The 16,938-nt window shown below is 32.8% G+C and overlaps 1 protein-coding gene across 6 annotated transcripts in view; it reads left to right on the forward strand.

Annotated features, from left to right (window-relative positions):
* LOC107455513 (uncharacterized) overlaps nt 1-16,938 on the forward strand; it is a 193,554-nt gene that overhangs the window by 61,927 nt on the left and 114,689 nt on the right. For all 6 annotated transcript variants that reach the window (XM_016073134.3, XM_071183114.1, XM_071183112.1 and 3 more), the window contains exon 2: nt 12,643-15,221. In XM_016073134.3, the coding sequence (XP_015928620.2) occupies nt 12,683-15,221 (2,539 nt within the window). In that variant the 5' untranslated portion in view covers nt 12,643-12,682. The remainder of the gene's footprint in view (nt 1-12,642; nt 15,222-16,938) is intronic.

The following is a 16,938-nucleotide window of genomic DNA, read 5'->3' on the forward strand; positions in this document are numbered from 1 at the left end:
ACGCGTACCCCCAGGGGTACGGGAACAGTTTAGTGGGGGTACGCGTTCTTATGCGAAATATCTTGCAATAAACGAAAGTTTCAAAACATTTTATTTAAAAGCAAAGCTAGCCATGAAAATTTATGATTACGTATTTTTCTATTGACTATTTTTTGCAGAGTTAACAGTTAATATAATATAATTAGTGGTGTGAACAACCAGTTGTGATTTTTAAGTTTTTTGCAATTTTTTAATAGTAAAAAATGCATTCATTTTTTTTATTAGTGGTACACAGCTATACGAAAAATTTAGAAAGGGTACATAAAAGTCATAAGTTAGAGAAAAACTGGTCTACACAATGATCTCTTAATTTTTAAACAATTTGAATATCTCAAAGCCAATTCTGTGTTTTGATACTTTTCTCCTTTTTCTTCTTCTTTGTAGTCAAAGTAGTTGTAGTTTCTAGTAATTCTAATTTCTAGTAGTTTTTAGTAGTTTCCGTTGTTAAAACTTTTGATTCCGTCTCCGGACTTAACTAAAATCTACTTCGGACTCTAAGAAAGTATTATTACTATCTTTTTAAATAACTTTGTGATAATTATAATATTTTTAAATTACAGGTTTCGTACTTGTCCTGATCAAATATTTTGCCCAGAACTTTTTTACTTCGTACAGAAATGATAAAATACACAGCCCTTGTGTTTTCATTTCGGGATTACTGAAACCGAAATCTTACTTTAAAGTTTGATTAAAGATGTCATGAACTATATTACTAATTATAATTATACATTGGTATGTAGGAATATTAACTAAATGATACTGTTTTATTTATTTATTTTTACCGCAACAGTACTTTATAAATTTTCCTGACTTTGATTTGAAGCTATTATGAGTTGTTCAGTATTGCTGAAATTATACTGCAAACTGTTGAAACTTTCTGTTTTAAACAGAGCAATTCTNAATAATAATTCTATCCCGTCAGTAAACAGCTGAATAAATCATATCTCATGCTCTTTTCTTTATTCTCAATTTTTCAATCTTTTTTTCGATGCACTTAGTGCTTAACACAATTTCTTGCTGATGTGTTATCTTCATTATTTTGCTAAAGATAAACTTGGGATACATTTCCGATTCCTTTATTCTTTGTTAAATATCAAAGAAACTAATTGTTCGAATGTTAATGACCTATTCCACTTTAAGTGTTTAAAGTTGGAAAAAAAAAGTGTTTAATGTTAGAGAACTTTTAGGTTAATGTACGACTTTCTACACAATGATCTCTTAATTTTTAAACAATTTGAATATCTCAAAGCCAATTCTGTGTTTTGATACTTTTCTCCTTTTTCTTCTTCTTTGCAGTCAAAGTTTCTAGTAATTCTAGTTTCTCGTAGTTTATAGTAGTTTCTTTCTAGTAGTAGTTTCCGTTGTTAAAACTTTTGATTCAGACTCCGGACTTTTCTAAAATCTACTTCCGACTCTAAGAAAATATTATTACTATCTTTTTAAATAAATTTGTGATAATTATAATATTTTTAAATTACAGGTTTCGTACTTGTTCTGATAATCCTGATTTTCCTGATCAAATATTTTGCCCAGAACTTTTTTACTTCGTACAGAAATGTTAAAATATATAACCCTTGTGTTTTCATTTCGGGATTATTGAAACCGAAATTCTACTTTAAAGTTTGATTTAGGATGTCATGAACTCTATTACTAATTATAATTATACATTGGTATGTAGGAATATTAACTAAATGATACTGTTTTATTTATTTATTTTTACCGCAACAGTACTTTATAAATTTTCCTGACTTTGATTTGAAGCTATTATGAGTTGTTCAGTATTGCTGAAATTATACTGCAAACTGTTGAAACTTTCTGTTTTAAACAGAGCAATTCTGAAATTAAAATTTATTATCTTTTGCGATAAAATTTGCCTTTAATACACTTAAAAAACAAAATTATGCTTTTTTTTCATTTATTTTTATTTTTAAATTTGCCATTTTAACAGTAGTCTGATGTTCCAAAAAATGTTCTGATTTTGTCCTAATTCTTCGAAAAATGTCCTGATTTTTTTTTCAATAGTGGGTAACACTACGAATCCTGTAACTATAACTTTGTTTTTAGTTAATTCTAACTTAGTAATCATTATTCCCCGGATAATTTTTTACAATAGCAATAACCAAAATTTCTTAATTTTCCATAAAATCAGATGTTTTTTTCTTTTTTTAATCTATAACTCTACCTATACCTAAATTTTAATTAGTCGGATCGAAATCAGTGGTCGGAAGTAGCATTCTACAAATAGTGAAACTACTGTAGTCGCTACTTTTTTCGTAGTTTGTAGTGTAGTGTGCTACTTTTTTTAAAAAAAGGTAATGTAAGGCGATACGAAAAAAAAAATAGTAGTTTGTAGCGATTCCTGGCAACTACTTTTTACGTTAGTTTAATATGTGAACAGGATTCTAACACAACTAATTTTTCGAATTCGATTAGTCTCAAATCTTCGCGGGTTTGGCAAAGGACGCAATTTTAAATGCTCCTGTGACTGTGAGTTAACAAGAATTGCGTATTTAGAGTCACTTATAATTAGTATTTAAGCTACGAATAATAGATAATTTATCACTTTCACATACGAATGTAAACTGGTAAAGCTGTGATGTTATTTCAAAGGGAGGAAACATATTTTCTATGTACTTAATATCTTAGAGGAAGTAAAAGAGCACTAAACACTTAACGAAATTGCGAGTATTTAATAATTTCCTAGCATCTCTTAAATCAGGGACCTGTTTAGAATATATCTTCGCAAAATATCTTTTCTTAAAAACGGACCCTTCACTAAATATTTTAACTTAAAAACGGACCCTTCACAAAATGATTTTTCTTTTAATCTGACCCTTCACAAATTTGTTTATCTTTATTATTGTTTTGTTAATCGAATAAACCCTTCCCAGGAATGGGGGGAGGAAGACAAATGTAAACGAACTAAGGTTTGTCTTCGTCAGACGCTTCTTCCTTTATTCGTCCAAAATGAATATTCTGCGTTCAGCAGTATAGGCTAAATACCAAATATTTCTATGTTGCATCTCTAATTTAGTAGCAGCAATAGCTGTTTATTTTTTAAACTTTAATTTTTTTTATTATAATTTTACTGTGTTGAGCATAATCTTGTATGTCTTTACAATTTAAAAACTCCTTGGAAAAGTTTTTTTTTCAATAACAGGACCCTATTTGCACAAATTCACAAAAGCAGGACCCTGGGTGAAAGATTGTGACTAAACGTTTATTTTGTATTCACAAATTACGAGTAATTTTTTCACGATTTTACAAAAACGGACCTTCCACAAAATGTCTGGACAGGCTGGTTCTATGGTTGGTTGGATCTATTTCCTTTTTATCTATGGTTGGTTCGGACAAAAAATTTTGAAATTATTTAGAAGATACAGATATAATGCCGGAAATTGTATAATGAAGAGAAGAGTAATTCCAAAGTAAATAGAATTGAACCTTTCATGACGAATAACCATCGTGACCCTCATTTCTTGAAATTGCAATCATCGATCGAACGCGATTCCTCCCCCCCCCCTGATGGTATCAGCTCCAACTCACGCAGGAGCTCAGTTGAGTCACGGAAATGAAGAGTTTGTTGGGGCTTTTCTCTTCCTTTCTCAATAAATGGACTCACGGGACTCCCTCCCACCACCCCCAGATTCGTGAAGTGGTGATCGGAATGAGTAATACCTTTTTAGAGATAGGGGGATACCCTCTTACGATGTTATGGTGATTGTCAACTTTCGTTTTGTTCTTACTCTTTTATTGTGTGCTTAGAAAGAGAATGTTTTGACAGGATATTTAATTGTTATCAAGCTTTACCGATTGATTGATATTACAGCGTTTTTTGAAGCTTAGTTTTTCTACAAAATTTTAAACAGAAACATTATTTGTGCCACTTTCATTATTACTTCGTTTTTGGCCGCGACTCAAAAATATATAGCAAGGGGGTATTTATGGAACACCGTGTAAAAAATAAAGACATTTACTGTGCTTTTTGAAGTTTTCATTTTTTCTTTTTGTAGGAAAATAATAAATAAATAATAGTAAAAAGAGAGAAAAAAAAGAAAAAAAAAGAAACAGTAAGTGTCTTACACATGAGGCAGAACTATAATTTTGAACTTTATGTACAATCTGGGCTTTGGAACGGAAAAATAACTTAAATAATTTCAAAGTTACTGAATATTTTTAAAAATCGCCAGTTTCTCCATAGTTTCTCACCTAGAGGAAAATTATTAAAACCAATGAATAATAACAAACTTTTTCAAAATTTTATGATTCGGCTCTTGTATGATAGTAAGTTCATTTCTGCTCCTGTTTTTACGTTGTTTTTGCTTTCTTCAATCATTCACTAAGTGTATCCTATTTTCATTTGGACATAAATTTTTTTTTTTGTCAGGCACAGATAACAGATATTTAGATGAAAATAAACATTAAGTACCGTATGAGTCGAAACACTATCTTTGATTACAAGATTTCTGATATGTCAGGTGTATAAGTTAGAAATGAGTTCAGGCTCACTTCTAGAGATTCGAGCCCAAAATATATAGGATTGCTCAAAGCACGAGGCTGTCCCAAATATACATCAGATGAAGGTCGAATTTTGTGGTCTCGCCACTCGGCATTTGATGTCTTAACAAGGAAAAAGTCATTAAAATCTTTTTTTTTTATCACTTATCTAAAAAACAAAAAGAGAAGAGAAAAATCTAAAATGTTATGTGTAAGAGAAATGTCGAAGAGGAATTGTCAACAACACCAAACGTTCAAATTTTTTTTATTGTCTATTTATCAGAAACCCTCTTTATAAACCATCAATCAGAAACCTTCTTATTAAACCCTTAAGTTGAAAAATTTATTTTTATTTCGCTTTGTTTCGTCTACTGCATGTAATAAATATTCAAAATAAATAAGGAAGCAAGTACCAAACAGAAGTAGCAGATAGCTGTTATTTTTTATACTTTATAAATTTTAAATCTTTTATACTTAATAACTGACCCAAATTTATAGCATATTTTGTTAAAAAGGAGTAAAAAAGAAAATTATGAAAATTTTATCATGAGTCCGAGCCCACCCGAAGACGAAACCCTTTTTCAGTAAACGTGCTGTTGAAGTTTCGAGCTCGGACTGAACCCTTCTTATCTGTCGTTTCTGTGTGTTTTAGAATTGATGATGTCATTGTGGGTGGTGCTGTAGGACTCGCACAAATTTTCATGGTGCATAGCGTTTTTAAAAAGTGCTTAAAGGTGCTTATTTTCGATTTTCGTTATTTAAAACTCCTTAAAGGTGATTTTTTCATGGGGTGTTTTTAAAAAGTGCTTAATTTTCCCTTTTAGAAAATTTTTGGATATTTTTTTCTTTACTATGTCGCTTTTTGATACGTATTAAGCAAAAGTGTGCTTTTCACATTGTTCTATCAGGGTGCGTAGCATTTGTAAAAAGTACTTAAAGGTGCTTTTTTGGGGATTTCGTTTTTAAAAGCTTTTAAAGGTGCTTTTTTTCAGCTGGCGTTTTTAAAAAGTGCTTTTTTTCTGAAATTTTTTTCTTCTCCCTTGAGTGATATCTGATGGATCCCATGCATTTCACGAAAAATGGGGAGTTTGCTACGTAATCATTCATGCGGACTTCATGTCGTACCCACGTTATGACTTGTGCATGCGCGCACACTTTAAACCGTAACCCGAGTGCTCCAATTCGGATAAAGAATNAAAGACTTTCTGATATTTTTCACTAGAGTTACATTATTTTTAATTTAACTTTTGTAACTTAGTGATAATAGTGCTTGAAAAGTTTTTAAAAAGTGCTTATTTTTGATTCAAAGATTTGGCTACGCACCCTGTCTATTCAACGTTTTCACATCTCATTTCGTCGTACCGTCGATCCATAGCGTCCATCATTTTACATGTTTGATGAAATGCTTGCATATGTGCGTCTACTGAGCTGGGTTCCGTGAGATTATTGCCTTCTCATAAGCAACTCTGCTGCATCTTACAAGATTGCAAGATATTCTCAATTTCAGACTTAATTCCCCCCGCCCCCTCTGATATCGAACCTGAAAATCTTTCGATCATTTTATGAGGGCTATTATAATCAAGTAAAGAGTTCTTTGTTAGAAACTAGTTATTTTCTAAGTCTTTGAAAATTAGCTTGCATTTTGTTAATGTATATAGTGCTGAAAAATATTTTTTGAGTGCTTAAAAAGTACTTAAAAGGTGCTTATTTTTTGTTGAAAGATTTGGCTACGCACCCTGATTTTACATTTGCATTACGAATACATTTTGTATTCTCCTACTTAAAAAGTTTCCAAGAACTTGAAATTTTTGTCCAAATGATTCTGAAGTCAGAAGCTGATTATTTAAGTTCATGAAAGTTCAAAATTAATGCATATTTTTTAGCGTGCTAACGTGCTGTATGTCAGGATAGAGACAAAAGCCTCGTAAAACATACAAAATCTTTATCTGATAATTTTGAATTACATTACATATTCGGTTGATAACTGTGCATCCTTGGTTCCTTACTGTTACATAACTACTAGCTTTAGCTTCCAGCTTCTGTAGTATACTCCCACCGATTTGTAAAACGCTCTTAACAAGAGCTTATTTAAACGGAAATTAAAGGAATTTTTATTTACTGTTAACGATAATGTGAATCTATTTCTCCCCTGTATGTTTCTAACTATATATAAAAATCTAATAATGGTGTCGCGGTTTTCCATTGTTAACGGTGCATTTTTATTGGCTGGAAATTCTCATGGTAGGATCCAGTTTTCCCACATTATTTTTCATATGGATTTGGTTGCCATCAGCATAAAATTGATTTAAGTCATGAAGGTATTGTTTTCCTACAAATATTTTTGTATTTTTTCTCCCTCATTTAAAGGTATTTACCTATACTGTTTTTATTGCATTTTTAATTTTGTTTGTTTTCTAAATTAAGAGTTTAAGAGGATTGTTATTATTATTATTAGAATAACGTAATTTTGCGTTACATTTTAAGATAAAGTTGTTTAAATCGGCGTCCGATCTTATTAACCACTTTGCAATTATTTTTTGGTGCAAATTACATTAACACGTTCACGCCGGCGTGACCCACCGGTCGGTCACGCTAGATTTTCTCATCTTGGCAGCTCACCGGAGTAAAAATTGGTAACAATAAATTTCATTTTTCAGTTTTTTTCCGGGAATAATAAAACTCCATAACTACCAATTGTTTCTAACGGATTCAATTTTTATATTGAATTGCTTCTTCGCCGTGATAAATTTCCTTACGGCTAATTGTTATTGTTGGGAATAGATTAACTCCTCCCGAATATTATCTAATATTGAAATAGTTCTTCTACCTGTATTTTCACTTTTCCCGGCGCGAACGTGTTAATATACCAATATGAATTATGGTTTTAAAGAGATTCATTTAATGATTTAGAAGTGAACTTTTAGTTTCCTGCACAAAGTGATGAGTGCAAACATTGTATTTAAAATATATCCGTACTTTTAATTATAAATGTTATTTCAAAAAATGATTTATGTCCACCAATAGATCTTAATAGTATAAGGAAAATACAGTGGAACCTGTAAAAGTGACCACCTGGGTAAAGTGAGAATCTGAGTAAGGTGACCATTTTCTGCAAGTTTTATTTAAAGAGTCATTTTTAAAGACTCTTCATAAAGTGACCACCTCTATATAGTGACCATTTGACTTAGTCCCGAGGGTGGTCAATTTAGACAGGTTCCACTGTATTTGGACATGGAATGTGGTGGCAAAAGTGTTCTTTTTAGTACATATATGTTTAGCTAAATAATTTCAACTGCTTTGCGCCAAGAAACAACAATTATTGCGAAGCTGGGGAGCGTCAGCGAACAGCGGGTTTACTTATATTAAAGTTTACTTATTATAGTTTATTAAAGTTTCCTTTATTAAACGACTCTTATTAAACGATTAAACTACTTTTTACTCCTATTGAAGGAAACCCTGTTTGCCATTATAGCATGCTATATACATTGTACTTTTGTTTATTCATTTTTGTGCGTTTTTTTTATTTTTTTTTCTCTGTGTAAATTTATTATTAGTAGCTTTTATGTTACCATTATGGATCTAGGTAACTGAATTATTTTTGTATATTTTCTTATAATAATAATTAGAATATAATAATAAAAATAAAAAAATATTTACTGCAGATGCATCCCCTCAAATGTTATGTAAGCGGTCAATGGCGGTAGAGTACTTAAGAAGAATGCTTCGTAAAGACTTTAAAATCCTTTATTCGTCAAAAACTTCTTGCATTAAATGTGTAAATATGTGGAACAATATTAAATTTAGAAAATTGCAGAATGTGGAAATATGGGATTTCCTTATTTTTGGTTGCAAAAAAAAGGGTCCAAAATAAAATAAAAAACTCATTTACATTGTTTTTTAACAGCCCGATGCTACGAAATTTGATACAAGAACATGCTAAAACAATATGTTATGAAATAATAATCGAATCATTATCTTATATACGTACATAAAATGTGTTGTAATAACTTTCAAAAGAATGCAATGCATAAATTTTTTTTTTTACAAAAAATGTGACTTCTTTTACTCTCTCTATAGTACTAACAGTTTAGCAAATATAAAAGGGTTTCACTTCTTTATCACATGACTCTACTGTTTGACAAATGTTTTAAAGTAGTATTCTGTATTGATTGGTTTACAAATTGTTCGTCTTCTTAGAACCGATATATATCTTTCCAGTTTTCCATTTATCTTTTTTGAATTTAGTATGTCTGGTGCTTCTTTTTCCTTTTCATGGTCAATGACTTGAGATAACGAGCTTGGATATCGATTTTTTACAAAAGCTCTATTTTACGCGATTTGGCTGTTCAGAATGTATTTTGTTTAAAATAGTTTTTGGAAGCTCTGTCGCCAATGAAAATAAAAAAGCCACAGTTTAAGTACCTTACGCTTGAAGCAAAGCCATAATAATAAACTGTAAATGCCATATTGCTCAAAGAATTATTTGGGCTTCAGAACGGACAAATAACTGAAATATTTTAAGAGTTATTAAACTATTTTTAAAAATCGCCAACTTGGCGACATTTTCCCACCCAGATAAAAATTATCAAATTCACTGCCTTATTCTCTTTTTTTTACAGACTTTTATGAGCCTGGATAATGCAGCGTTGGAGTAAATTTTTAAATATTAAAAAATTTGACCAAACGCTTTTCATTTTCACAAAACTGTGGCTTTTCGCCGTATTGACGCTTTACGCCATTTTCAGAATAAACATAAAGTGCTCTGGCTAAAGATAGGCTTAACTTGACATAACAGTCATGAGTAGGACTGGGCGATGTTAAGATTTTGGCATCGCGATCTATCGTCAAGCTAACATCGCGATATTTTGATGTATCGCGATGTTTCGATACATTAATGTTTTGCATTTAATACTGCGGAAATTCGCAATTAATAAGTTGCATTTTTTATAATTATTTCTCAATATTTAAAGTAATCTGTAATATCTGCAAAATAGCGGTTAAAAAACACTAAACGGATGGATTGATTGTAAAAAAAAATCAACAGGATTTGCGCACACGCAGTTTAAATCAACAGGATTCAAATCAGCACAAAAAAAATCAACAGGATTTGCGAAAACCCTTCCGTAACTAAGAGATTCAACAACACTTCGGTTCTCAAACACATTCGGATTTATCATGTCAGCAAAACGATGTTTCACGATGTAAAAAAGACGGGGAAAGATAACGATCATCGCCACAGCTATCACTGCACACTTGCGGAGGAAAATGCTCTTCGCACGAGCTTGCAGACATCCATGAACTATCGGGAACAATGCTCAACATTGCGCATGTAGACATCGATGTCAACGATACATCGGGAAATATCGTGCACATCTCAGTAAATCACGATTTCCGATGCTTCGAAAAATTGCCAATCCAAACATCGGATGATTGCACAGAATCGATATTTTCCGATACATCGATTTATCGCCCAGTCCTAGTCATGGGTAACTGTTGCAAATTATTCTCAAAAAAGCATCATTTCATGTGATTACAGAGCCTTCAAAAAACAACAATATAGGGTTTTTTTTTGCGACCCGTATTCGTTTAATTGCAGTGGTTCCCGATTTTTTTTTTCGTTAATGGAACTTTAAATGATTAACCTTCTTTTGGCGGAGCCCCAAATTCATAAGTAAAGAAAGCAAAGACAATTGCGAATGTATTTACCAATTATAGACTTAATTTTCAAATCACTTTATTTTAAAATAATTTAATAAGGAAAATGAGGAGTAATCAATTTTTATGTACGGCAGCTAAATTCGAAGTTACCGAGTTGTATCTAGTCTTGTTATAAATTTGTTTCTGTAAAAAAAAAATTTAAAAACCAAACGAACTGCTTTAAACGTTAAAAAGCGTTAATAGGGAAACATATTTCATTTTTAACAAATTTGGCAGTTTTATTTTCATTTGAAAAACGCGATGGGAAATAATAAAGTTTTATAAATGCATTATCTTTTCATAATTTATTCACAGAGTATTTATATTTATAAAATAAATTGTTTATTTCTTTTTCATTGGTGTTTTACTTCAAATAATTTCATAAGGTTAACTGAAATATGATATAAATAATAGATTATTGATTGGATCTAACTATAATTAAAAAAAGGTTTCAAAAGTTACTGGTTAAAACAAATGTCCTAACTTTCGAAACCCGTATAACTATTCTCCGGAACCCGAAGGTTTTTCGGAACACCATTTGGGAAACGCTACGTTAAACAAATGCGATCGTAGTCCCATTTCAACCAGACTTCTTAACAGGTAAAACTATTTGTTTTAGAACTTTATGGCTACATAAATTTAACTAAACTACACAAATTTAAAGAAGCCATTTTTTTTTTCAATTTCACTTTACATTCATGTCTTTACTTGAATGACAAAAATGCCTTTTTGACAGGTTTATTATTTTTTTTGGAGTGATCTTTTCTCCCGCTGACTTTTTTTTTTTTTGTATAAAATTCAATTTCACAGCCGTTTTATTTTCTTACCCTAAGTAAGACATGCGTTTGTTCCATTGTGTCAAATATTTTGCACTTAGTACTAAAAAACAAGGTTGAGATTTTTTCTGGAATAATTCATTTCTTCCAGGGGCTCTATTACCGTCTTTATGGAATTGAATCGCTCTCGTGACGTCATAATTCCGCGAATATCAGTATTACGAACTCTTGATTCCGTTCGGATAAAGATTCCGAACTGAATTAATACGATTTTCATTCCGGCGAGTTGAACCATAGATGAAATCTATATTCCGGCAAGAGTTTATTTATTAGAGGTAAACATGTGTTATTTTCTATGATTCAATTAGCTATTGAAGAGCCTGATAGAAACACGATCAAGAAGAGGATTGATCGTGGTAAAAGGTTCTAAGTTTTAAATTCTGAAAATTACTTTAAAAGCCAATTTAGACTAAGCAAAAGCATTGAAAAAGCGTTGAGGTCACTTACATCACGCTGAAATGCTTTATTGGTTGAAACTGAAGTACATAATTTCGTTTTTTACAACTGAACACCAATAAACTTACAAGACTTACATTAGAGAAGAATTTTAAAGTTTTCCGTTTCAAGTCAGGATGATTATAGTTCGCATAAGAGAAAAGAAAACATACGCGCTTACCAGGTCAATTCTAATTTTTTAATTAGAATTAATCAGAATTATTCTAATTTTCTAATTGGTCGAGCTAGTCCCTCCTATTAACCTCACTTTTCTTGGAATTGTACAAAATTTCGATTTCGGAATCCGAGATGCTCATGTTGCGGAAAAGAGTGTTTTACGAAATGTGTAATCCGATGAAAGCCCGTTTCCGATCGGAATCGCTTCACAGCGGAATTAATTTCAGTTAGTTGATAATAAGCCACCTTTATACTGAAATAAACCGAGTGAAACTAGATGAAATGAACGAAAATAGAAATTCCGTTTCAATTGTACGATGATCATAATAGTTTAATTTTAAAATAAATAAAATTAAGTAAATAACATAATATTAAATTTTTCACATTTAATTTTTAAAAAAAAATATGTTTATTTTATTTATAAAAAAATTGCCAATAATTACTTATGTATAAATACTCAAACCAACTCTTAAGAAGTGTTATACAGATCAACTGTATCGTTCATCAGCGTGGTACGATGTTGAATAACATTTTATTTAAGTTTAATGAACATGTAAGATTTGAAGCAAAAACGGTAATATGGTAAAATTTGACACCTAATGCACACAATAAACATTTCTTTACTTAATAATAAAACTTTGTTAATAGTAAAACTTTGATGCAATATCCTTTTATCTATTGAAAATGTCAAAGAATATTATGTGGATTTTCAATGTAAAATTTTTAAATGAATTGATGATCATAATTGATGAATAATGAATTTATCATATATGATTTTAAATGATTTTTACATATTTTCATTTTACCTAGTAATTGATATTCTCATATATTTTACATTATTTGCTTTCTTTCCTTATTTCTATTGTCCACTTTTCACTCTCTGCCATACAATGAATAAATATATTTTTTGTTGCTTTTTGTTTCTGTGTTCCATGCACTAATACTTTGTTATCTCTTTTAGATTTCTGATGCTGTGACCTTATCTTTGTAATGTCTTCACCATGGCTAAAGTTATGGACCAACCTTTATCGGAAGAAGCGGGCAGTGATAATGAAGAAATTAACAAGCTGTTCCCCAGGTGTCGACCACGCAGCGTCGTCTCCAGTGATTACAACCAGAACAACATCAAAGATCACCACAGAAAGCTGTCGACAGCCAGCAGCGACAGCACTATGAGCAGTATTATGGACAAAGCTAACGACAACTATCTACCCCACAACAACCAGGATCATCAAGAAGTGCTGGGTAACAACCCTGCTTCAGATATGAGTGAAACGTCTTCCTGCTGTGGAGGGGATCAACCGCCACCCCCTCCTCCTGCCGAGGTGAATGAAGACCACTCGGTGATAAGCGCCTATGACTACTGTGATTACGACGGTGGACTACTGTGCACCACTACCTCTAATACGAACAACAAAGAAGAGGTGCGCAGCAATTCCACATCTTCCATGACGTGCGAACGGCGCGACTTCAACGATGATGTGGTCTACGATCATGAACTCGATGTTGGGTACCACATGGACCCAGGGTTTTGCCTTCGCGAAAGTCGCATCGAAATCGCTGGTGGCCGAGAGATATTCTCGAAGAGCCGTAGCAAGCCTTCAAAAAAGCGGCATGGTGACGATGTGACTTATCACCACCAACAACAACGTGTCTCCCATGACCACAGTCAAAGCAATAGCGTTGCTTCAAAATCCGAAGACTATAAGCGTTTCAGTGCCGACGTTATGTACGACGACAAGCTGCGACGTTATATGTACAATATGTGTTCTGGTTCCGTCGATAAACTGCACAATTGTGCCAAGTATCGGACTGAGTCGTCGTATATTATGGAAGAGAGAAGTCCTGAACATTTACCTAGTGTAAATGGACGCGTGTGCCTAAGGAAAAGTTCTTCAGTGCGCGGCTTACAAGACTTGCATTCGGATTCTAAACATTCTGGACATTTAGTGTATGAAGCGCCTGTGAACAATGCTGAAGTAGTGTACGATGACATCGGCGAACTGATGGATCAGAGAAAGAGTGATAATGTATCTACTAGTAACTGTTTCGGAAATATTAGTCGTAATGGATTGCATGTTAAAACCGCTTCGTGTGAGTCAGACTATTCCACATACAGTGGTAAGGTACTGGAATCTCCCAACAGTGATACTGACCAGTCATTTCGTATCATGCATAAACCGCACATCGGTACTTTAGATATCAGTTCACCGATATCACCATGTGGTGGGCTGTGGGGCATAGATGGTCTGCCTACACATAACGATAGTTTAACGAATTTAAGTCAAGAAGAGGAAATGGACACGGACTCAGAACCTTCTTCGCCTGTCAAGCAAGGAATTGCGCGACTTATTGGCAATGTTCCTATTGCTGAATATGAAGGTTCTCCTCGACGTTATGGTCCGCGTCCCGGCTATCCACACCGCGTAGCTTCGGACTGTGTTGAGGAAACGAACAATTCTGAAAAATCTCCTCATCCGTCTACCTGCGAGGAATTACTAAAAGTGATAGCGGGCAATAATAAAACCATGGTGAATGGCAGTCATAAAAATAATTCAAATCAGTGCAAAAATTCTAGTGAACTTTTCGATTGCAACAACCATGATACGGAAGCTCAGAACATTTTAAAAGAATTTTCCTGTAAAAGTGAAAGTGCGGACATTTCTGGTAAACTAGTTGCTCAGGACTCAGAATTTAGTGAATTAGACTATAGACTATATCGTGTGAATACTGGTAGTTCCTATGTCGGCCGTCGCCTTGCTCAGTCATCGGTTGGTGGTGAAAATGAGGACAGTCCTAAGCGTAACGAAATAGTGAAATTAGTAAATGGCGATTTGCCCCATGTGACTAAAATTTCAGCAACTACGCCAGACTGTTTGCCACCGCTTTGTGAGTCCGAAACCCCTTCTCCTACTGTTAAAGACGTTTTACCAAGTGCTACAGCTGGTTCTGCGCCTAGTGTGTTTTTGCCTAATGAGCAAGAACTTATGTTGCTGCACGAGAGCGTGCACCAGCATACGCTTCAGGTGGAGATGGTTGACCAAGATCTGGAATCCATCAGCACCTATCCTGGGACTGAAGATCTTGGCGAAACTGAAGTTGGCGAGCAGGTGGACCACACTCGAAACTTCACACTATCCCCCGAAACTACTGACTGTGATAGCAACGACGTGGAGAGCGTCGTTTCTCTGGAGGGCAGTATGAACTCAGGTGGCCGGCTCATGAGTAGTATGCCAGTTCTTGAAGATGGACTGTCCAGCGGACACAGTAGTGATCCGGATACTAGTGAGGACGAGTATTCGGATCGTGGCTGGTCGGATGGCCGTAAGAGGTCTTCCGATAACTTCGATAAATCGACTCTTGCCTTGATTAATAAGCAGATCAGTAAGATAGAACAGGAGTTTTGTAAGCGTCCACCTTCCAACAATATGGTGTCTTCGGAGAAAATGAATCATCACGATGTTGCGGATTATCTGTGGAGACATTCTTGTAATTCCCAACATCTACAAGATGTTGACCTTAGCTACTTTGATGTACTCAGTAAGTAAACATTTGTATTATTAACCCACTGGCGGTTAAGGAAATGGGCAAAATTGGGAGAATGTTTCTCCCCTACACACAGTTCCCCTATCAGTTAACATGGGAAAACCGGTTTTGCTATGCAGAGAAGACTGCAGGTTAAAATGCGACTTAAGTAATTCATTTTTTGCCAACTTTCTGAGGCATAGTTTAGCATTGATTCGTTGTTTAAAAGTTCTCGAAATATTGGATTTCGAACGTATACATTTTATGTATAGGTTAGACGATGAATGTGCGCAGGTTGCCAAGTTTACGAAGAAGTTAACCTGATGTGTTCTCTAATACAGCATGTTTCGTATTAACCGACCATTTTTTAATAAATCTATTTAATATCCTTAAAAAAGTTTAATTAAAAAAACTAAGCACGTTATGAGTTTCAAATTCATATTTAAGTGAGAAAGAACCAAAAAATATTCTAAACCCTACTCAATATCTATTGAGACTGAAGAGAGGGGAAAAAATTGGCGCTGCTCGCTTAAGCCTTTGACGCAGATGGAGACACCGATATCTCTTTTTTACATATATATTTTTTCTGATGCTCTAATTACCAGCATAGATATATTCTAGTATTTTTAAATTATAAAAAATAGTCTAGTAGCTACTAAAAATATCTGTTAGATTACCAGAATCATATTTGTACTAAAATATAAAATCCAAAAAATTTAGTTTAAATTTTTTTTCTCATTCCTATTTTAAAATTTTTGAGTAAATTGATTTTATAAAATAAAGAAATTTTAATCATGAATAATTGTTTTTTTTAGATCTAAATAACTGCAAATAAGTGCAACTTTGAAAAATTATTGTTTGGAAGTGAACCGTGTTAGAAAGATTTTATCTTGAAGGCAGAAAATAGCACCTGGGTTTCATTGCTGTATTTCTTAACTATAAATTATTAAAATGCTAAATAAATTAGTATTAACTTATTTTGATCTAAATTAATACAAAACAATGAAAAAAAGTATAAAAAAATAGGTGTAATAAAAATTTTTGCGTCAAAAGAGTAAGGGGAAAATATCAAACGGGGGGGGGGNGGGGGGGGGAGACGGAGGGATAAAATGCTAAATATACTTTCAGAAATCTTTATTTAATTTCCACAAATAGATCAGGGTGGCCACAAAAGCAGGGAAAATTGGGGTAATTTTTATCAATCTTGAAAAAATCAAGAACCCAAAGAGACTGGAAAAATGAATTAATTTCAGTTAGTTCAATATTTTTTACATTATTATACATAGTATAATAATGTTACGTATAATAATATTATGTTTAATAATACAACGTATGATAATATTGTGTATAATATGTATAAAAAAATATTAACTACAATAAAAAGAGTTTTGTTGTAATTTTCCATATTGTTGCTTTTGCTTATTATTCATGCAATATATTTAAAAATAAATACATTAGCTGTTTTATTATTTATTATCTTATGAAGATGTTTATATTGGGATAAAGTAAAGATGCAATAATAATTTTGCTTTGGATAAAGCTTTGATATCCTATTCTTTCTGCTCTTTGATCAAGATGCTCCTTCAAGAAAATGGTAAGTTTAAAGGGTTCCCGAAATGTTGAATACTCATGATATACACAAAATTACTCGTCGAGGTCATCGCGTGTAGCATTTTGTTTTATTTTTAGCATATTTGGCTTTAAGTTTTTCGTTAAACAGATTATTCAAATG

This window comes from Parasteatoda tepidariorum, chromosome 7 (assembly GCF_043381705.1).
Source record: "Parasteatoda tepidariorum isolate YZ-2023 chromosome 7, CAS_Ptep_4.0, whole genome shotgun sequence".
In the NCBI taxonomy this organism is placed as follows: domain Eukaryota; kingdom Metazoa; phylum Arthropoda; class Arachnida; order Araneae; family Theridiidae; genus Parasteatoda; species Parasteatoda tepidariorum.